We start from the raw sequence: 23,486 nt of genomic DNA, 5'->3' as shown, positions 1-23,486 counted from the left end.
TCACATGTCTTTACCTCTTTATACGTAAGAGGCTCTCCCTCATCTATCAACATAATGTAATGCAAAGAGGGGTCATATCGACTCACAGGCCGTCTTTGACGAGTAGACCGCCTCACCCAATGATCCACATTATCCGGCAATGGGTTTACATCAGGTGGCACTACAAAATCATCAACAATGGGTTGCTGTACATCATTTTCAGCACCATTTTCAGCATTGTTTCTTGGCTGCAATATGCCCTTCAATAGCCTCAATTTGTTGTCCAACATCATCTGGCTCAAACACCACTGGATCATCTACATTTTCAGCCGTTTGTGGTGCATCCTGAGGGTCAAAAATAGGCCTAATAGGTGGCTGGTCATGCTAAAATTTCACCCTTTTATGGTCATGCTTTGAGGCACAATTGTTTTGAAGCAGCCTTGCCTCATTAAAAACAACATCCCGGCTGCATACAACCCTTTTCAGCTGAGGTAACCAAATCTTGTAGTCCATTTCACCTTCTTCACCATATCCCATGTAGAGGCCTTTAATGGACTTCACATCTAGTTTACTCCTCAACTCAGGTCTAACATGCACAAAAGCTTCGCAACCAAAAATGCGTAAGTGATCATATGAAGCAGGCTTGCCAGATCAAACCTCTTCAGGGATGTCACCTTTCAAAGACATATGGGGGGATCGATTGCATATATGCATTGCAGTTTTCAAAGCTTCTCCCCAAAATCCATGAGAGAGATTAGCTGTGGACAACATGCATCTCACCCTCTCACAAAAAATGTCCTATTGAATCTTTCAGCCACACCATTAGAAGAGGGGTTGTATGGCACAATAAGCTCCCTCTTAATGCCGAGATTTTCATAAAACTTGTTAAATTCGGCACTTGTGTACTCCCCCCCATTGTCTGTACGCAAGCATTTTAGCTTTCTACCTGTTTGGGTGGTCACAAATGCATGAACTCTCTTAAACGCAGAAAAGGCTTCATCCTTAGACTTAAGCAAATAAACCCAAATTTTCCTAGAATGATCATCAACAAAGGAGACAAAATAACATGCACCACCCATAGACTTAGTAGGCATGCTACATACATCAGAATATACAAGATCAAGCACAAAGGTTTAAGAGAGACACCAGAGCAATAAGAACGCTTTACTTGCTTGCCATATTGACATTCATTACAAAAGTCAAGCTTTGTGCCTTCAGCATCAAGCTTGTTCAAAGTACAAAGCTTAGAAACGCCCTTTTGGCTCATATGGCCAAGCCTCTTATTCCACAACTCCATGTGAGAGTTAATTTTAGCCAATGCAATAAACTTGCCCAACACGGCCTTTCCATGAATGCAATAAAGTGTCTCTTTCTTTGTGCCCTTTACAATCAGCCTTGAGCCTTTGGTCATTTTCCATGACCCTCTCTCAAACAAGATGCCGTAACCATGCATATCCATCTGACCAACAGAAAGCAGACTCTTCTTGATTCCCGGCACATATCTAACATCATGCAAGACAATCTCATTTGTGCCATCTATGGAGAGATGCACAGTGCCAATACCCTCAATGGAACATGCATGATTGTTTCCAAGGTATACATGGCCACGCTTGCCTGCATCAAAAGTAGAGAAACACTCCTTGATAGGAGTCACATGAAATGAAGCACCGGAATCAACAATCCAAGTCTGGGACAATGCATCATTGACAGTCAACAAAGCATCAATAAGATCAATCTTAGTGATCTACATGTCCTGTGAATGAACATTAACAGCGGCATCATAATCATAAGCATCATCATCTGACAAAGTGGCACACAAGATGTCCTCTACATCTGACAGCTCCTCAATCACGACACTAGAAGACACATTGGCCTTCTCTTTGTCCTTGGAGCTATCCTGTGCATCTGCCTTGACTTCCTTCTTCTCTTTCTTATTGTCTCCGCCATTCTTTTTCCTTTCTAACTCAGCTTTATAGTACCTGCAATCGGGTTTCTTGTGACCTTTCCTGCCACACTGATAGCAAGTCACATCACCTTTGCCTTTGCTGGCATTTCCCCTTTCTTTACTCTTACTCTTACTCCTTTGTGCATAAGCATTCTTCTTTTCTGTCCGGCCTCTAACCATGTTCGCAGAGCTGCCTCCCTCTCCACTTGCTTTCCTCCTGATTTCTTCATTTAAGATAGAACCCCTAACACCATCAAAGGTCAAATTGGGGTTATTGGACAAAGAAACCACCAAAGTTTCCCATGACTCAGGTAAGGTCATAAGCAACAAGATAGCTTTCAACTTATCACCAAAAGGGGGCAAGCCAGAATCCTGTAACTGCGACAAAGTACCTGCGAATAATGACAAGTGCTCTGTCGCGCTCTTGGACTCATCTAGTTGCATGCCAACAAGTTTTCGCATCAAGTGCACCTGGCAGGCCTTGTATTTTCATACATTCCCTTTAACTTCTCCCACACATCAAACGCAGTCGTGAGATCTTTTACATCTATGACAGTCTTATCCGTCATGGCCATTTTAATGTATGTAACGGCCTTTCTGTTCATGCTTCATCCGTCATATTCTGTGGCTTCACCTGTTCAAGTGCCCCTTCGCAATCCTTAAGAAATAGGATTCCTTGAATCATGCCGTTCCAAAGATCAAAACCTGTTCCTCGAACCTCCTAATCTCGAGGAGGTTCTTCACATTCGAAGAAGATGAGGCCATAGTTGCATGAAATAAGAGGGATAATACGCTGAATTTTTGGGCAAAATGCGCAAAGATTGGAGTATAGCGTCACAGAGATATGCACTACAGCTCCAAATGGTCACAGGAGCAATTTGGGGCAAAATAGGTCAATTCGGACACAAAATTCAATTTCTGAAATTTATGCGCAGGAAATTTCAGCGAGCGAATTTGTGCTCGAAAAAAACAAATTTAGTTGTTTTTAGCCTCAAAAGATATACATAAAGCTAAGACACAGCCTTAAGAAGCATGTAAGCGCAAAAGCCCCAATTTGTAGCATCAAAATTGCATGAAATTGAGCCGCAAATGGTCATACATCGACAAAATTTGTCAAATGTACGTAGATTGCATCAATTTGCACTTTCCCCAATGTAATCGCACCATAAAAACACTTGCAAAAACCTGCGCAAATCTAAAATTTGCTTAAAACACCTGTTCTAGGGCTTGTTTTTCGGCAATTTCAGTGTTTCCAGGTGGCGGGGACTCAGCAAAAGTATTCCCACACCTTAATACATCATTTGCAAAACCTGTATTTTGCTGTCATAACCTGTAATTTCCTGTTTTTGACCTAATTTCAGCTTGTCTTGGGTCAATTTGGGTTGCCTGGAGCTCTCTAGTGTCCGGGGACGAGTCCTTTGGCGACGAAATTGCAAAATCTCACGTGAAAGTTGCCCTTCTTGGCTGAAATTCAGTGTTTGCAGGTTTAGGGGCAAACCCTAATCGGGCTCTGATACCAATTGATAAGCGCGCGGCGGTGTGTGCAAGTGATAGAGCACGCGAGAAAGTGCAGTGTGTGTGCAGAGAGGGGTGGCGAAGGCCAGCAGGTGAGGAAGCCCTAGCAGAACGATGGAGCAAAGAGAGAGCACTCGTTTTCTTTGAAGGGGATAAGTGAGTGAGTTTGTAAAACTCACTATCCCTTTATTATTGTATAAGGACCAATTTAATAAGTTAGTGGCCAAGTTCAATGTGAACCTTTAAACTATACATTAAAACGGGGCCATTTGGGCCTTTAACCCAACAGCTTCTTCCCCCCTCAGGAGAGATCCCTAGGTCACATATATACTCAAATAAATGTTGGGTCGAGCAGTCATAAAATCAGCTCCACGACCTTGATGAAAATGGCTAAAAAGGCACTTATTGATAAAATGACTGAAGGGATTGTTTCTATGCCTAATATGCTGAAATGGTTGTATTGTGCAAGAGAGGGTATGCAATCATGACTATGACTTGCCTGGACATACACATCCTACTAGAGGCTCACAAGGGTGTCAGGCTAGGTTCTAAGCTAAACTAGGACTGACGCTAGACTATAGCAAAAGCTTGTCCATGTGGCACAAGTGCAATGCACACGTGACAAGGGTGGAGATCCCGATGGACAACGGTCGAGTGCAGGTTACACCTCTTCTTTTGGCTCAGGAGCAATTTCATGGAGTAGCAAGAAACATCCGCCAGTTGCCTTATCTTCCACAAAGGCAGGCTGTTTGCAGTGCTACATGTGAGTCACTGTGATTACGAAGGCTACTTTCAAGATGGGATTTCCCCAGCAGATGACCATGACGTACTTTGACAACCAAAGTTGTATAGCCATTGCGAGGAATCCAATGTTCCATGCCTTGACCAAGCATATAGAGACATAGTACCATTTCGTTCCTGAGAAGACCAAGGATGGCTCTATTCGACTAGAGTACATTCCGTCGTCAGATAACCTTGCGAATATCTTCACCAAACCTCTTCCATAGGCGACATTATCCTCTCATGCCAGCTCCCTTGGACTTGTTTCCCATCCAAGTGCTAAGAGGGGGTGTTAAGAGTTCAGATTCCTATCCGGTGGTGGCTCCACTATCTTCCAAGAGCAGATTAGGGGTGAGGATTGTTTTGTGGTTGTGCCCGACCGTACCTGTGATAGACGTACCTTTCTCGGCAATGCACTCTACAATGTTGTCCACCTGGTAGGATGGCATGAGGCGGGACACCCCTGTTCCTAAGGTTTCTTGGGATTAGAGTCCTGAGTCTTTTGCAGTTCTGCTACTAAATATGTGTGTCAGGTCACTTTAGTGAGTTTACATATTTATTAACATTTTAGGCCATTTATCAAGATCCTGGGATTCTAAGCAGGTAGGGCAATTATGTGAATTCCCTATATATGCAACCCCACCCCCTCCCCCACCACCACTTCTGGCATGTTGTTCAGTGCAGAGTTCCAGCATTTTAGGGCACTCTCTCCCTCTAGCGTTTTGGTGTGTGCTGCCCACCCTCTCTCTCTAGCGTTTTTCCCCGGAGATCTCTCTTTCTCTTGCTAGCGCTCCCTCTCCCTGCCTTGTAGACACCCTACACGCTATGCCATTGCCTGCAAGTTGTTCCTATGCCCATACGGTGGCCGGTTCGTGCCTACACCTTGAGTACGAGGAGATCTATCGCAATAGATCCGAGATCCATTGGCTACTTGGTCCCAAGAGGAGGTTTGCTTGCCGTTGTAGACGAGATCATCACCCGATTCACCCTTTTCCGTTGCAAAGTGGCGTATATAAGGACTGCAAAAAATGAACCACTAGGGAGGTGCCACTCTCACTCTTTTGCGTCCACCCGCTCTCACATCCAAGGCAAGGGCAGATTGTAGTGATAAGTAGTACTCAAGGTTAAGTCTCAAGAGGCTAATGACCATATTGCTTTAGGTAATTGTTGTGGAGTCCCCGAAGCATGGAGCTACGCATGAGCCCCATGTCTGCTCAATAGTAGACCAATTTCTCTGATTGAGAAGTGCTCAAGCGATTGCAGATCTTTTTGTGCATCAAAGAGTGTGAGCTCCAATTAAGCTCACATGCACTAGCTGAGCAGTCCTACGAGCAAACATCGTAATACAATGGTCGATACTCAATACTACAGGAAACTTAAAAACAGGTCCTAGGAATGATTAATCACCGATCATTGTACCTTACCCTAGAGAGAATGCAAAGAGCAAGGCACCGATAGCTTTAAAAGACCAATCCTTCCATGAAACTTGCCACCCTAACAAAGGAAGCTTGCAAGCCTTCTTCGTCAATTCAACAACCCCCACAAAAGATGGCCCAAGATTGTTTATGTGGCTCATAAACTCACAATCTATCACAAGTTGCTCATCCTGTAAATAAATCTTGTTGATGTAATGTGTACGCAGAGGCATCAAAAAATGAATCGGGCATCTTGTAGAGACGATGGAAAAATGCAACCACCCCATTCATGAACAACCATCGACTCTCTATAGTACCCAAGATCTCACATTGCATGCAAAGGAGATGTCAACACAAGGATTACAATAATAAAAAGTTTATAGCAAAAGAACATCAACAAGACAGAGTGGTTGCGAGTTCTCACGACTCCTCTTTGTCAGCATGGTACATGACGAGATGTGGTTTTTCATCTACATAAGCACATGAAAAACAAGGCCCAATGACCTGTAGGAGAACATAAACGGGGAGTCGGACTGAAGACCCATTATGAGACATTGCACCTCCTACCTTAAGCTATCATCATGGACACTCCTCTGTATACATCTAGTACGCTCCTCTTGACCATGGTGCAGCAACATCCACGTGGAATTCATGTCACTTTGAAGTCTCTAAACTTGCTCAATGTGATGTTATTTTGAGGATAAAGTGGTGATCCCATGAAATACGCTTAGGCTTTTCATCAAAGACAATATCACACAGCTTGTTATCATTTGAGAAGAAGGCGTTAGTCCTTTTCTCCATCTTATCTCTCACAGCTATATTGAGGAGCCGAAGCGGCAATCATCTATGTCAACCTTAGAGCATTGATCCTTTTCTCCCTCTCATCTCTCACATTCAAGCAAGGAGATAGCTATATTAAGGAGCCAAAGCGGCAATCATCTATGTAACCTTATATCAATGAACTTGGGTATTTTTGTTAGGTATGGTAAGTTGCTTGAAAATTTTAATCGCTTGTTTCTCCAATATGAATTTACCTCCTACACTTCTGGATGGCACATAATCTGTAAGTTTCCTTACCATTTGAACAAGGCTCATGAAGAGGAGCTTCAGCACTATCTAGGTGAGCTGTTCGATAGGAGCTTATGTGTCAAAGTGTAAGACCTTTGTTGCTCCTACTCTATTTGTTGGTAAGAAAGATGACTCATCGATGTTGTGTGGATTACAAGGCTCTCAACAAGATGACCATCGAGAGCTGATTCCCTATGCCTTGCATTGACTACATTCTTAAGTGTCTCCATGGGACTATAAAGTTTTCAAATATTGACTAGAAAAGTGGCTACCACCATGTACGAATTCCAAAGCGAGACATCTACAAGACGGCTTTTCGGACCAAGCATGGTCATTATGAGTTAATTGTCATGCCATTTGGTCTTCTTCATGAGGGAGCATGACTAGAAAAGTGGCTACCACCATGTACGAATTGCAAAGCGAGACATCTACGAGACGGCTTTTCGGACCAAGCATGGTCATTAGGAGTTAATTGTCATGCCATTTGGTCTTCTTCATGATGGAGCATGACGCCAGCGTTATAAGCCACCTGTTTGGCTCTTACCTCCTTCCATCATATTGGCATAGCCTTCGAAGCCTGTGTTTTTTGGAGATCCCCCCTCCCCCCCAAACCAACAAAAAAAAAGAACATTTAGGCTTGTAATAGTTAAGCTATGGTGATGCTCTCATAAAATGGCTAAAATCTGAATTATTGGACCGTTCACAAACATGAGCATTGACAAGTTAATTGCATACCTGGAGCTGGTCTCAGCAACTGGAAAATAGAAAGACTGCAACCAAAAGACGAAAAGTTAGCAATAAAAAATCAGGTTGGCAAGATGTTAAAAGCCTGCAGATGAATTTCAGTAAACAATTGGTCCATGAAGTCCAAACCACATGTTATCATTCAGCCACTGGCACCTAACGCATTAATCATGTCGACAAGTACTTGACGAGAGTTCTCCCTATAGATTTTAAACACTAATCGTCTTTGTAGACGAGGTTGAAAGAAAGAACCCTCAAGCTACATGGTCAGAAAAGGCAATTTAATAAGATAATAAAAAATAGTCAGCTGGGAAAACATGCAAGTACCAAAGAATATCGGTTTTCTGCTTGTAGATCAAAGATGAGTTGGGGTAATAGAGAATAGCCTTGGAGAGCCGCTCGCTGCTGCTGCCCGTACCCCCCCTCGCCCTTGCCGCCCCCGCGCCCCCCCCCCCAACCCACCCACCCACCCCCGCAATTCCCTCACTTTGCTCACCCGTCCCCTTCTCCCTCTTCGTGTCGTCAACCGCCCTACTCATTCGCTTCATCTCGCATTCAGTGACGCCCACGACCACCTTGTCAGCAGCAGACACAGATGGAGGATTCTCCTCCGCCTCACAAGGACTCCACTGCAGCCCCCTCGCCTGAACCCGCAGAACCCACCATCCGACTTGCTCTTTCGCCGACAAAGCAAGAGAGCTTAGAGGCAAAGGTGGCGCGCCTTCAGGCCACCTCTATTATCTGCAAGATTCTCGGCACCAGACCTAGCAAGGGGGAGGTACACAATCTCCTTCAGGCCAACCTTCTCGTAGATGTCACGATTGTGACTATGTTGCAGTATTACATACACTCCTAGTGGCAGATACACAAAGTGCCATGCCAAGGAGAACCCCTATGCTTGGATGGTCATGACCCTTCGCTCAAGAGACGTGTCTCTTCACCAAAAGCCACACTCCTTCGATGACTAGTCACAACCCTTCGCTCTACGGGTGCGACTCTTCGCCCAATGGTTGCAGCTCTTCGCCGAAAGGATGTGTCTTTACGTCTAAAGTCGTGTCTCTTCACCATCAGTTGTGTCTTTTTATTTGTCTCTCTGTCTCCTATATAAGGAGTCCTTGTATCAACATTTAATCAATCAAACAAAGAGTCTTTTGAGTCTTGTTTCTGAGTTCAGTTCAAGTTTCTTAAGTCTTAATCATGAGTTTAAGTACTTAATTAAGGATTAGTACCTAGAATACTTACAGTGGTATCAGAGCCAAAAAAATTCCGAGACCCGAAGGTTGTACCTCTCACCCTTGCCGCAACACTCTACCCTCTCCCGGAGTTGCATGGAAGCAGCAGAAAGATGGAATACACACGGCCAAGTATGAGGTAATCCGAAACCCTCTATTCTAAACACATAAATAAAGAGAAGGAGATGCGTGTATGCGGCATACCTGCTAAAATTCTCGGCGTATGCCTCTTCATTGAATGGTGTCTCTTTGTTTCCTATATAAGGAGCCCTTGTATCAGCATTCAATCAATCAAACACAGAGTCTTCTGAGTCTTGTTTCTGAGTTCAGTTTAAGTTTCTTAAGTCGTAATCATGAGTTTAAGTACTTAATTACGGAGTAGTACCTAGAATCCTTACAGCAGAGGTGGGTAAGATCCTTATGTTCAGCTTCTCGGACGAGGCTACTATTAGATAGAGTTTGAGACTCCTCAGATGGCGTCCAAGGTCATTGCGATGAGCCCCCTAGCCATCCGTGCAATTCGAGCACACTTTCAATAGTGGCACCACGCTCTCGTCCCAACTACCAACGTTCTTGTCAAGGAGGCAGACCTGCCCGTCTCAGTCTGCTTCCCCGGCCTGAGGAGGGAGTACCTTCCGCTCCTTTCCAGAATAGGCTCAGTCATTGGGACTGTCCTGGAGACACCTCGCACGGCAGCCTCCGTAGCTACCAAGGCGGCCGGCATTCCCATAGTATGTGTTCTCGTTTGGGACACCCATACCCTCCCGAAGGTCCTCCTACTACCTCGGGTGAGCGGTGGTTGGTTCCGGCAGGACCTTCCTCCACTGCTAGGAGATCTCTTGGCAGCGCTTTTGCCACGAGTCGCTTGGCGAGAGAGGGACAGCCTTTCTTGAGACCCTCTCTTCTAGTGGAGACTTCCCCCTTTGCAGTAGTTCCTCGTGGTCTGACGAGTTTCGACATTCGACGTCGTTGGGATTTCTTTGCCTATGACTTTACACGGTTTCTCGGTGACCCCTCACTAGACCTTGACGCAGCTTGCTTCAAAGTTCATGTATTGTTCCTTGCAACTAGGGGGATAGAGGCCTTGGACTCAACGGTTGGCTTCTCTTTTCCCCTATGCGGCAGGGACAAGTCTGAGTGGACTCTTGACTCAGTGTTGGAGTGGCTGCAGGCACAGGCCCTAGAGTTCTCTCATCACATGGAGACCTAGGGGTTACAGATTTGGTTCAGACTCTGTGGCCTTTGGCCAAGTTTTCTGTGACGCCTCCAGACTCAGCAGGATGTAGACACATTGTGGTTCACTTCTTTGCTGACACGCAGAACCCGCCATGTTATGCACACATACATGAGGACTCATCAATAGAGGAGGTTGCTTTGTGTACGGCTCGTTCTACTTGGGCTTGGACTTGACACTCTTTGAAGTCATGCTTATCTCTGGGACGCTCGGATGCAGATTACTCCCCATCCAAGCCTGCCTCGGCTAGCTGCGGCTGCAGCATCAATTCTCTCTCGCTCCCCATGAGGATCGTCTCATGGAACATGCAGGGATTAGGTGGGCCGCAGTTTCAGCATCAGAGAGGTCGCTTGCGTCAGGAGCTTCAGAGATGCCTTCTGGGTGGTGAGATTGACATTCTTATGCTATAGAAGCATCATCTTTGTGAGGGTCGCATTCAACGGTGTGGTCAGATTTTGTGTGGTCGCAATGAGACGTTTTGGTCAGCTGCATTTGGACATGGAGGCATCCAGGGAGGGGTATGTATGACTATTGCGGATTCTCTGCAACAGCAGGCCATTGTGGGCAGAGGGATTATCGTGCCAGGCAGGGCTCAGTGGATCACTATGCAGGTTCAGGGTTGCCTCGTGGGCTTCCTGAACATCTACGCGCCCAATGTGGCGAGTGCACATGCAGAGTATTGGTCTCAGATTGTTCAATATCTGCCGCAAGCAGAGCAATGGTGCATTGGGGGTGACTTCCACATGTTGGAGTACCCCTCTGACAGGATTGTAGGTAGCTATACTACTGTGGATAGAGTTGTGTTGGCAGCTTGGGAGAGGTTTTGTATGACTCTGCGGGTTTCAAAAGTGTGGCAGCATTCTAGCTTTGTGAGGCCCCCAGACAGCCTGGCCTTCTCTCGTTCGGATCGCAGAGTGGGAGGAGTGAATCTATCTCGGATAGATCGCTTCTACACTAATGATCACTTCTGTGACTTGGGTGGGACAGTTTGCATTCCGGCTGGGACTTCCTTTTCGGACCATGCACAAGTGATCCTCACAGTGACAGATAGACAGAGACGGGGGAGCACGATGCTATGCATCCCAAAGAGGGTCTTGCTGGACTCTGCGCTCAGAGAGCGAGTGGAGGCTCTTTGGACAAAGGGTTTAGACATGCACGACTCTCCTGCTGACAGAGTGGCCTCTGGACTTGCTCAGCTTAGCCGGCAGTTTCTCCAGGAGTCTACGGCCCGCCTGGCTGCAGCGCGAGAGGAGGAGCAGCGTCTCCGACGATGCATTGCTTCGTTGCAGAGGATGCAGGAGCAGCATCCAGACAGTCCCTGGTTGGAGGAGCAATTGCAGCAGGCTCGCCAGGAGCTTGCCAGTACAGAGGAGAGACGTTTGCTTTACATCGACAGGCAGCGCAGTGGACCTTGGTGGGTGACAGAGTGACAGGGGCTTTCTCTAAGACAACGGGGACCCGACATGCGCATGCCAGGGTTAGCCAGTTGAGGAGGCCTGACGGGTCTGTTGCTTCAAAGCCAAAGGACATGCGTGCAGTTGCTACTGACTTTTACCGTGACCTACTGTCTGCAGAGCCTCAGTAAAAGCGTTAGGATGCATGCAGAGAGCAGGTGTGGGCACAGATGCCTTGTCTTGTGACTGAGGAGATGTGCCAGAGGCTTGAGCTGCCTCTTCAGCTAGAGGAGCTACACGCGGCCCTTAGAGCACTTCCCCGTGGTAGCTGTCCAGGTGAGGATGGTTTGACTCCGAGCTTTTTCTTGGAGTACTGGGAATTGCTTGGCTCAGATCTCTGCAGTGCTTTTTAGTACATCCTGCACACAGGAGAGATGCCTGCTAGCATGAGTGAGGGCTTGATTTACCTCATTCCCAAGGAGCGTGGCTCCTAGGATGAGATTCGACAGTGGCGGTGTTAATGTGCAAACAAGAAGGAAAACGAGAACCTCTACAGCCTTGCACACACCACACCATCGGAAGGAAACACCATAAAGCTGCGGAAAACACCTATGTTGAACACCTGTAAAGTCCGGCAGGAAACAACCCTAACCCGAACCATGATTAAAATTGATAAAAACCAAGACCATAAAGATGAAGCCCGTGTCGTGTAGACCTCCGTAGAGTATCCATATGCTTGTCCAACAACAGACGAGAGAGTTACAAGCTTTTGAAGTTGAGGTATCTCTCCAAAGCTCCAAAAAAGCTAGTCTTTGTTAGCAAAAAGAGTGTGCAAAGAATTGCAGCTATTAAAAGGGGATTTTTATGATTCTTATCCCAAGGGATTTTCTCTCTCCTCTTAGCCAACATCATTTCCCCCTTTGAGCACCTTTTAATTGGTTCATTTTAGGCCTTTTTTGGGTGAAAAATGAGCTCTCGGCCACTTTTTGACCAAGGCAAGTAAGGAAGGGAGATGTCCATGGACCAACAAGGTGGCCAGGCACCTGGGCAACAGTGGGAACTGAAAAAGGGCGCCCCCTCTCTCCCCCAACACCCACGAGCCCTCATTAGCAAGGCAAGGAGGCTTCATTTGCTCCTTTGATACACCCTTAGGGGGTACCGACTCCCCCCCTTATACCCTCCAATTTCCACTTGCTCCCCCCCATGTGGGATTACTCCATTGCCACTTGGCATCATCCTCCCACCTCCCCACTTAAGCCAATAAATTTTCTGTTTTGCTCCCCACACCGAGAAATCTTGGCGGAGGCGTGGCGGGTGACTCCGAGCACCGAATGCGATGTTGTAAATCCCGGCTCAGAGCTTATCACTTCGGCTATTTCCAGAAATCCTCGGTCACACCTTTTCTAATTAAATCCATCAAATCAGCCCACTTGCCCTTCCTCGTTGCATCCACACCCACTTTCTAAGTAAAGAACCGCCCACTTCCAATGCATGTAACTTATGATGTATGAGTCCGATTCACGGGCTATCAAGCATGATTGAAAGTACTCATTCAAAACCACCTTTTAAGAGTTCGACCAACCCAAAACTCTTGCAAAGGACTAAGCAGAACCAAGCCTTTATACATAAATTTTACAAGAGCACTCTGAAAACTCAAAGCATTATGTACATCTATGTACTTGAGGCTAGTGAGCAAGATTTTTAGCATGGATTAGGGACTTTATCTTCATCCAAAAAATGACTGACACAGCTTGCCAAACCCCCCTAGCCTGCTTGATCATTCATGACAAGCAGAGGTGTCTAGGGTGAACATTGTTGCATCTCAGTAGTGGCACCAAAACGATGACAGAAGAAAGCCAAGACACAAAACCTATATAGCTTGGCCTCTCTGCCAGTTTCGGATCACAAACGTATCACTCAAACACGTACAACCACAATTCCAAAGACTGCATTGAGCTATCAATTCGAGCCCTTGCCCAAGTGCTTTAACTTATAAGGAATCTTCATAAAGTTGGGCGATAAGGCAGCTAGGAATTCCTTCAAGTACAAAGGTGTAGTACAATTTTATCCTTGTTGCAGACTATCCAAGGCATCTATCAATAAGATCCTTGCTACTAACTCCCCTCTTCCGCCAGCTGGTGTAATGCTCCCTCGATGGTGAAATAGGCAAGCACACACTCATGTATGAAGCCACGAGGTCCTGTGCAGCTTGAGATTGAGGATAGATGTCAACTCCTATGCGACGGTCCCGTAGCTAGCATGCAGCTCTCGACTCTCCTTGGCAACACCAAGTGGCCTTGCTCTCAAGCACCCGACGGCCACAATCCTTTGATGTCGTGCCCACCTGCTCTTTTCCAAGACCAACCCCTGGCTTTTTCCTCTTGCTCATGGCGAGCTCTTTGCTTCTTGGCTTTCCAGCTTGATAGGCCTTGTTACAAGCACAGGCAATTAGCGCCCACCCTCTGAATCTATGCTCTCAGTAATCTCCATTTACATAATTGCCCCCATGCTCCAAGCTGACATCCCCTGCATATGGAGGCTCCCCAACCCTTAACGCTCTCCTTCAAAGCCTTGTCTGATTTCTTGGTAGCGCCAGCCCTTGGGACCCCATCTCTGCTTGGCCTTCACTCGCCTTCAAGACCTGCCCACAGGTGTCCCTATCTGCAGGGCCCTCAGTCTCTCCTGCAGTAATTGCCACTCCTTCAGTTGATCATCCGAGGTAGGCTGCCTGCGATCTCAAGGCTTTTTCTGAGCGCTACTTTCTCAGTTGGCCGCCCTCCCCCTGATGGAAGCTCCCTCTTTATGTGCTGAGCATCGCGACCCCTCTAAGCGCACACCCTCCTCCCTCTTCAATCAACTCCCCCTTCAAGGTTTTGCAGCGCACTGATATCCAGTTGCCCTCCTCCCTTGCTTTCGTTTAGGCTGGCCTCAAGAGCCCCTTCTCTAAATCCCCTCCTCCTGCTTGCCGTCTCTCTGGCGCTTCTCCAAGCCTGGGCCGACGGCTCCACGTGAAGTCCCATCCTCCTAATCATTCCAGACAGCCCCGATTTTTTAATCCTTAACTGCCTCAAAAAAATTCAGTCAAGGGTGGGTTCCCACTGAGACCATACAGCTACCATTTGATCCGATGCTTGCGTTCCTCGTCGTGGCCACGTTGAGCTTGGATCTCACTATCCCTGACCCGTGACTTGACAAGCCCATCGTGTTTATTTTATTGGCTCTACCCCAAGCAGTGCACAATGCTTATGAAGCCTGGTGATGTAACCTCATTCATCATGATCTGAGGACGCTCGACCCTCAGTCACCTCTGTAAGAAGATTGGGCATAAACAACGGATATGAACATCGAGGTAGACATCTCCCAAAGAAGCCTTCTATAGAGACTAAAGACCCTTGCCAAGCTTAAAGTGCTTCCATTCTTTGCCAACTTGGTCAAACGGCGAGCTATTGACCATAGCCAGGAGCACACATCCAAAAACTGGCATTGGCTAGCACTGTACAAGCAACCATAGCTCATTCAAAAGTGGAAAAAAACAAGCACACCATATATACATGGGCTGGTAAACTTTGAACCAAAAAAATCCTATCAGCGGTCCATCACCATCCTCAACTCATGTAACAAAATTCTTGCCAAGGCTCTGAGTTTGAGGATACAGCCACTTATGGAGAGCATTACACATGGAACACAAACAGGTTTTGTAGTATCCTTGACAACATCTTTACATTTTGGGAGGCTTCTGCCCTCGCGCGTCTCCGTGGTGAGGATCTGGTGATACTTCTTCTCGATTTTGAGAAGGCCTACAATAGAGTTGACTGGGACTTTTTAGAGGGCACTCTTCGCAAGATGGGCTTCTCAGATGCTTGGATCAGCGGTGTGTCAGCTCTTTACAGACGGGTACACAGTCAGGTACTTTTGTCAAGAGGTAGAGGTGATCATTTCATGCTCACACGTTCGGTCAGACAGGGCTGCCCTTTTGCCCCCTTCATCTTTCTGTTCTATGCTGAGGCGATGAGCAGGTTTTTGGTTTCATAGCAGGTTGATCTACGTGGCTTAGCGCTCCCTATTCGGGGAGATGAGCTACTGGATGCTGAGTTTACAGACGACTCAACCTTGTACTTGGATGGCCCGTAGCCCAACCTTCACAGGTGTGAGAAGGCTCTTGAGACCTTTTGTTGTGCATCAGGCACACTGATCAACTCGAGAAAGACAGTGGCTTTCTCGGTTAGTAGTGCTCCTACGCCTGATTGGCTGCCAGGTGAGGGTTTCAGATGGATTCCCCCAGGGATTGCAGTTCGATACTTGGGCTGTCAGGTTGGCTTGGACTTGTCTCCGAAGCAACAGATTGCTTCCCTCGTCCTGTCCATTAGGAGGAAGTTGTTACATTGGAGCTCCGCACGACTTTCTTTGGTAGGCAAAGTTGTAGTGGCCAACCAGGTGTTGTTGGCTACTATGTGGTACATCACTTCTTGTTGGATCTTTTCGAGATCCTGCATCAGCCAGGTAGAGAGACTGATCAGGAACTTCCTTTGGTCAGGGCATGACACTCAAATAGCCCGGGCCAAAGTGGCATGGCAGGTCATCATTCTTCCTTGTTCTCAGGGAGGGTTGGGGATCATAGACCCAGTACAGCAGAGCAGAGCCCTTCTAGGGACGTTTGTCGTCAGAGGACTTCTGCCAGGGAAGGAGCCCCGAAAGGAGTTTTTGCTTCAGCGACTTAGTACTAGAGTGTCTTAGGCTGGAGGCCCCTAGCGACCTTCGACCAGATTTTTCACAAAGATGCGCAGAGTTGGCCTGAGCAGGAGACTGGAGGACCGCTTCGCCGTGAGTCTGCTTCGCTCCTGGGAGCAGCTGCGAAGAGGCCTGGAGCAACGTCAACCTACTTGCACGGAGGAGCGCCTGAGACAGCCCCTTGTTCAGAACCCCATGGAGCACTCAAAGAGGCCACTTGGTTGGTAGTAGGCCTCATGTTTCCTGGGGTCCCATGGCAGAGGGTCCAGCACGCTCTTTAGGTGACTGGCTACAGTTCTCATGCTTATCGGAGGAGCTTCAGGGCATCCAGCTTCAAGGCATGAGAGGGGCGCAGAGCATGTGTCAAGACATCACAGAGGCAGTACCAGCTGAGTGGCTCACACCTCTCGACTCAACAGTGCCCAGATGGATGGGGCCTTCACTCGACTGGAGGTTCTCATCACAGTTCGGGCTTGCTAAGAGACTGTACCCTCCCTGTTCTTCGAGCTACAGGGTGAGGGACGCTTACATCGAGTTTCAGTAGAGGCCCCAGAAGTGGCAAGAGTGATGTTTTCAGAGGATCCGAGGTGTGGGCGTCTGCGGGGGGACTTGTGTCGTAGATCCTGACCCAGCAGCTCTTGAGACTGGCCACTGGAGGCTGTGGGCTTGGTAGAGCTATCCACTAGCACGAGCGCAGTGGGATCTTGGAGAGTGGTTTTGGAGGGACCCTTTCTCCTCACCAGACCATCCAGGTGTCCCTTTCTTTCTGTACACTATTCGACTAGGACGTCACATACTAGCAGCACGGAGAGAGGCTCGTCCTGCTGCAACACTTCATTGGCAGGAGGAGGGTCTCACAGCTGAGTTCTTGTCAACTTTTTGGGAAAGGATGTGGGACTCCAGGCAACCGAGGCGAGTCACTTTGTGATGATAGTGATACAGGGGTCTCGGCCTACACTCCAGCCTGCTACAAAGCTTACTAATGGTGCAGAGAGAGACCAGTGTTGGGAGCTCATCTGCGGCCTGACACTCTAGTTCATCTGGCAGGCCCGCTGCTTCCGCATCTTTGAGGCTCGCCCTCTACCACCAGCAGAGACAATTCGGGATCTTTGGCTAGAGCTGATCCATACTCTCAGAGGACAATTCGAGAGACTCCAAGGAAGCTCCGACCGCGTGCAGGAGGGTAGAGAGGCTTTCCTTCGACTCTGGCATCCAGCGCCTTTCTTCACCATGGTCCAGGGTGTGCTTAGATGGCACTACCGTCCACCTGTGTGGCTTTTCCCTCCTCCCATCTCTTTATTTAGCCTCACTATACATATGTTGTTTTTTCATTGCGAGAGTCGCCCCCTCAAGATTGTTGTAGGCCTCTCTTGTAGAGGTGGTTGTAGCCCTATGGGCAGTTTCATTAACTAATAGAAGGATCTTTTTCTCGGAAAAGGATATCCAGCCCACAAAAGCACCATGGTAGACGAGCATCAAGTTCATATTGAAATAGGATTGAAAAGAAGGAAATGAAATGAAATGAAATGTTATATTAACGTCTTCAAAAGGCCAAAGTGACCTATCAGACCAGAAAGTTACAATGTGGTGGATCTGATACAAAGACAAAGTAACAAGATGACAAAATGACAAAATAAAATACTATGGAATCCTAAACTGCTAGGTGTGAACGAAGCCGCTAGCTGGGATAGCTAGATCACAAGAGATCCAACATCGGTCGCTGGTGGATCTCATCAATCTCCTCCACGGTTAGTAGTCTGACTGGGCGTCGTCCATGTCGGGCCAAAGTGATCCGAATCCTCTGATGCAGCCTCCGTCGATGCTGTGTAGTCCTCCGAAGTCGTGGGCGTCTGGATCTCCCCAGCTCGGTCGCTTGGTCGATCAGTGTGCCTCTGCTGTGAGGCGACGAGCTCTGCTGTGGTAGTAGCTCCTCCGGGTGTCCAGTGGCAGCTCTAAAGAAGTCTGTAATCTGTCTCTGAGACTGGCTAGCCTCTCCTCTCATCAAGCTATCTCTGTGTCTGCGCAGCTCGAGCAAAAACAAACCCAGGCATCTCTGATCCTCGTACCGCATGATTCTGGAGAGTGCTCCAAAGCCCTTTCTAAACAGGCAATGGAAGCAGCCTTGTATCTCGTAGTAGACGGGGCAGTGGCATGTGTAGTGCAACTCTGTCTCAGACTCGATTCACACAAGGAGCATGTCTTGGAAAAGACTCAGGCAAAGCAAAAAAAAGCAGCTAATCGTCACCGTCGTGAAGTGGTATTTTCACTTGGTGATTGGGTGCTTCTACGCTTTGAAAAGGCAAGGTTAAAGAAGATGAAGGGCAAGGAAAGACTGTTTCCAAAGCTCAACATGCGTTACTATGGGCCTTTTCAAGTGTGCGACATAATCAGTGATGTTGCATATAGGCTGAAATTGCCTGAGAGTTGGAAGATTCACAATGGGTTTTATGTGAGTCTTCTCAGACCCTATGTGGGTGATGTGCCAGAAGATATGCCAATTGAAGATCAGCCGGAAGTCGAGGAACTTGACGAGATCTTGGTCCCCGAACAGATTTTGGCACACAAAGAAAGGAAAGTGAAAAGCAAGGTTGCTAGGCGTTACTTGGTAAAGTTCAGAAACTATCCACCAATGAATGCTAAGTGGATGGAAGAAGGCGAACTTGCAGAGTCACCAACTGTGTTATCACTTTACCTTGAAGCCTTCGATTTGCAACCTACCTTGACCCTTGAGTTTCAAAGCTACATGGATTGTCACTGTGACAATGGCTTCTGAAAGAAATGATGTACATGGTATTTAAAGTGAGCTCAAATGAAATACCTGTTACATGAATGTTAGAGCTGTACAGATTGTCAGTTTGGCAATTGCTCTTATGGAATGAGTGTGCTTGGTGCTATAGAAGTGAGTATTTCTTGTCAGTTTGTCAAGAATACAGTAATTGCTTCTATTAAAGAGTACATGTGTAACTGCATTCTTAAACTGTCGGTTTGGGTATGCTCGAAAGTGTTACAGGATCCAACGTGTACTATAAGACAGTGGCAAAATGTGTAGCTACCATTTTGTCATTGGAAAGTTAGTGACTCAAAGCAATGGCAAAGTGCGAAGCTACCACTATGTCATTGGGACAGGGTTCACACACAGGCAATACATGTGTCGACGAGGTGTTGAATACACCAGGGTTGACAATGAGCATGTATGTGTCGTACATGTGTCGACAGGTGTTGAATACATCAGTGTTGACTGTGAGCATGTACGACATAGATGCAAACGAGGACGTTTGAGATTTCAAGAGGGGGGTATGTCACCAACGTGTGACTACTATCTATCCTTTTTGTTGATTTCTTTCTTATTATTTATTTACTTTCACTTTTTGGAAACACCCCTTGGGAAATCTAACTGCCCTGCATTGCATAGCTACTGTGGAACTGTCCAGAGGGAGTCCACGCCTGAGGGCAAGAGAGAACTAAGGTTGGACAAAGACTATGGTTAGCCAAAGTGGGGTCATTGACTAGCCAAAGTGGAATCCTTTGCTACAGAGGCTACATTTCAGTTTTGGGTGTGGCTGCAGTGTACAAAGGGAGTCAGATGACCTAGAAAGATGCAATGGCAGCATCTCCTAAAATTTAGGGAACTGCTATTTTGGGACGTGAAAATGTGTTTGCGTCATTACCTCCGGAATGACAAGGGGAACATTTTCTTACTCTGCCGTGAAGTCAACTGGGCAACCGGTTGGGAGAATTTTAGGCGGCAACCCTGAAACGGGAAAATGCTTGTAAATGCGCCAAGTGGCACATTCTGGTGCACTTTCCTCATGCAAGAGTAGGTGGCGCTGAATTTTAAGCTGGGAGAGGATCATTTTCAGATTTTGTCACAGGTTAAGAGCTATGGAGTGCTTCCTTTCCCTCCTATGTACAGTGCGGTGCCAGGAGTGATGCCCTGCACGCTACGCACTGCCCTCTCTCTCCCCTATGGCAGTATGTTATGCCCCTCTAGTGGGCTTTTCAATTGACCAATGTACAATTGTGTGGGTTCATGCGCGATTGCTGAGGCAAGAGCCTCTTGCACAGGTACTGGATTAGCTAGCGGCTAATCCCCCACAAGTACAGGTGAATTTGGAGAGGTTTCACGCCAGAAACCTCGTCCGATTCAAAGGGCAAGTAGCCCTACAGGTGCGGGAGCTCGAGGACTTGCTACAGATGCGACCGGCACACGAAACGGAGCCCGAAACAATAAATTACAGCCTGCTGTGTATTTCTGCATGTTTAGGGTTTTGGCCCTAAACGGTCCCTAATATCCCCAGGAGGTTCGGGGACGCGAGGGGACCGCTGTACAGTACAGGTGATCTGGCGCATTTTCGGGGCTGAAAACAGAGAATTCAGCGTGCTGCAGATTCTCGCCAGGTTTTGCAAAGTGCTCGTATGCATCGGGAAAGTCATTCAATGCGTGGGAATACTGACTGTGAAGGGTCCTAGTACAATTATGCTGCCGAAATCGGGCCGGAACAGTTGAAATTCAGCCAAGCTTGTGCGGGGCAGCTTGTAGGGAACTACAGCGTTTATTCCCTCTTTTAAACAATAAAGAAATACTGAAAGGGGCGCCTAAGTTAGGGGCCAATCTGGTGTCGGTCTTCTCATACAGGTGCATTCTAGCAGCTTGTATCCCTTTCCCCTTTGTTGTGTCTTGAAAGTGTCTTGAAAGTACAGGTAAAGTGGGCGACAAATTAAATGGGTGAAAGCAAATAAGGTTGAAGTCTAAGGTCTACCGCCCTTTTTGAAAGTATAGGCCGGTTCCATGGTTCCATCCCCGGGATTAAATCACTTTTTCCCATAGAAGTAAGCCTTGGTCAGTTTGGGCTCGAAGACACGGGGGATCATAGACCAGACACAGGGAATTGCAATTATGGCTGACAGACCGGATGATGTGACTAAAGAGGTTTCTTCTTCACAGGGTCAGCAGACACATGAAGTGGGTGAGTCTTCAAGACCACCACAGACGGATGATGATATATTCAGGACCCAGTTGGCTACTGCTGTGGCTATGTTCACACAAGTAATGAAGAACCCGAGGTTTTTAGCCTTTCTGCAACCTCCTCTTCCGTCTCAGCAAGTTGGGTCACTGGATCATATTCAAAAGCCTGTTAAGGCTCGAGCACAAGTGATTCATACTGCACAGTCAATGGAAACACCTGTACACTTGACAGAGAACATGCAGTCTCCACAACCTGTGCCTAAGGTGAAAGACCAGGTGGCTGAGATGCCAGTCTTTCAAGCTGTACCAGTTCAGCCCGCCACCTTTCAGCAGCCTATAGCTGGTTCTAATGGGCAGGGAAGCAACCTACAGGCTATGCAACAAGTCTTCCCACCACCTTCAGTACACCCTGGCTATTTTGGAGGTGGATCTGTATTCCAGAGCATGGCTGGTCATGCACCTGGAAATCAGTTTTACACGCCAGGAACAATGTTCGGGGGTGCTCAAACAATGATGCCTAACCCCATGTATGGTGTCACGGACATGCTACCAGGGTTTCAAAGCACTCAGGGCCAATTTGGGATGCCACCGACAAATTTTGGTATGGCTGGAATTACAAATCAGCAATCAAATATGGCATTTCCAGGTCAACTTAATTGCGGTCAGGGAACACAAATGAACCTTAACAATGTTCCCATGTTTCAGTCACTTCCATATGACAATTTAACGCCGCTGGAGAGGCCAACTCTGTACAAAGGAGGTGGCAAAGGTATGATATTCACGACCTTTACAGGGTTTGATGACAGAAAGAAAGCTCTCTCATTCCTCCAACAGTTTGACAAGGCCTTATGCAGGGGGAAATTTTACAGAGGCTTCAAAGGTCCGCAAGGCAGCCACTTTCTTGACAGGAAATGCGGGACAATGGTGGACAACTTTATTGCTGCAAGGGCAAGCTCCGTCCACATGGATTTACTCCAAGCAGAGTTTTGCAGCAGCATGGTTATCTGATGACTTTGAAGCAGATGTCATGACAGAATGGCACCAACTTAATGCTGCTACTTGCAAGAATCTGGATGATTACAATCGGAAGTTTTGGAAAGCTCTACTTCCAGTAACTTCCTATAGGTTTGTGCCATTGACAGAACAGATTGAAAAATATTGTTGTGGCCTACCCAAAGGATTGAGAAAGTACTGCACGAAGACCAAAGTCACTACTTTGACGCAGCTCATCGAGGTAGCAAACACTGGCAATGGTTTGCTCAAGGGAGAAGATTGTGAATTCAATACTGGCGTCAAGGAAGGATCAGCCAAGAAAAATTCAGCGAAGAAGTATGTTCCCAAGGAGGCTCCGAAAGTGACTCAGGAGCCAGCCAACGCAGGGAAAGACAAAGCTACGACTGAATCAGTAAAGGGACCAACGAAGAAATGGAAAAGACGTTTTCCTCGCAAGTCGGAAGAGCAAAAGAAGGTCCTGAGGTCAGAGAACAAATGCTTCATCTGTGAGCAACCTGGCCACATTGCTTACAATTGTCCTACAAAGAAAATGCCAGTTCATTCTGCAAACAAGGAGGACATGAAAGGAAAGAAGCCCATGGCTGGTCTAGTGCCAGATATGGTGGGCAACAAGCCAAATTCAGATGCAAGTGAGCTTTGTAGAGCATGGGGAAAGGTCAGGGATCAAACAGTGCTTATGTTCTTTGATCCAGGTGCCAAAGCCAATTTCATTTCCCCAGAATTGGCTTCAAAGTTGGGAATCAGACCTGAAGAGATGGGGTATACAAGAGAGGCAGGTTTGGCATGTCCTGGCCATACAGAGGCCGTGACACCCATCATCGGAAAGTTGCGCCTACATATCCAGTCCTATGTAGATGCTGAAGAATTTTACATCATGCCACTAGACGGATGTGATGTGTTGTTAGGTATTCCTTGGTTGTTTCGTGTACAAGGAATCATGGATGCCTACAAGAAAAAGATCATTGTACAGAGCAGGGGAAAGACTCACATTCTGGATGTAAAGCTTAAAGGGGAGTCTATTCCCACTGTATCAGCTTCTGCTATTACTTCTGTAATGAAAAAGCATCTTTCTGCGTACTTGGTTTTTGCACGTGAAGTGTCAGATTGTGATGAATCAAATTTATCTGTGTTAGATAAAGAAAGGTCAATGTTTTTACAACAATATAGTGATTGTTTTTCCGATTCATTACCGTCTCAATTACCGCCAGAGAGACCCGAGGACCATGCGATAGATTTGGTGCCAGGCAGTAGCCCACCAAATAAGCCTCCGTACAGGGTTAGTGCGGCTCAGCAAAAAGAGATAATGGGCCAAGTACAAGAGCTGTTAGAAAAGGGGCTGATTCAGCCCAATTCATCTCCATTCTGTTCTCCAGTGTTGTTGGTGCAGAAAAAGGATGGCTCATGGCGTATGTGCATTGACTACCGTGCACTGAACAAGAATACCATCAAGAATAGGTTCCCTATACCTAGAA

The 23,486-nt window shown here is 47.0% G+C and overlaps 1 protein-coding gene across 1 annotated transcript in view; it reads right to left on the bottom strand.

Moving 5' to 3' along the window:
- The window catches only part of LOC147450264 (uncharacterized), a 112,397-nt gene that overhangs the window by 18,990 nt on the left and 69,921 nt on the right, over positions 1–23,486 (bottom strand). Inside the window, exon 4 of the mRNA XM_086519541.1 lies at positions 7,438–7,472. Coding sequence (XP_086375667.1) covers positions 7,438–7,472 — 35 coding nt within the window. The remainder of the gene's footprint in view (positions 1–7,437; positions 7,473–23,486) is intronic.

The sequence above is a fragment of the Adiantum capillus-veneris genome, chromosome 9 (assembly GCF_014529385.1).
Source record: "Adiantum capillus-veneris isolate H3 chromosome 9, ASM1452938v2, whole genome shotgun sequence".
NCBI classification, from domain to species: Eukaryota; Viridiplantae; Streptophyta; class Polypodiopsida; order Polypodiales; family Pteridaceae; genus Adiantum; species Adiantum capillus-veneris.
This window is presented reverse-complemented; position numbering and strand designations above follow the sequence as displayed.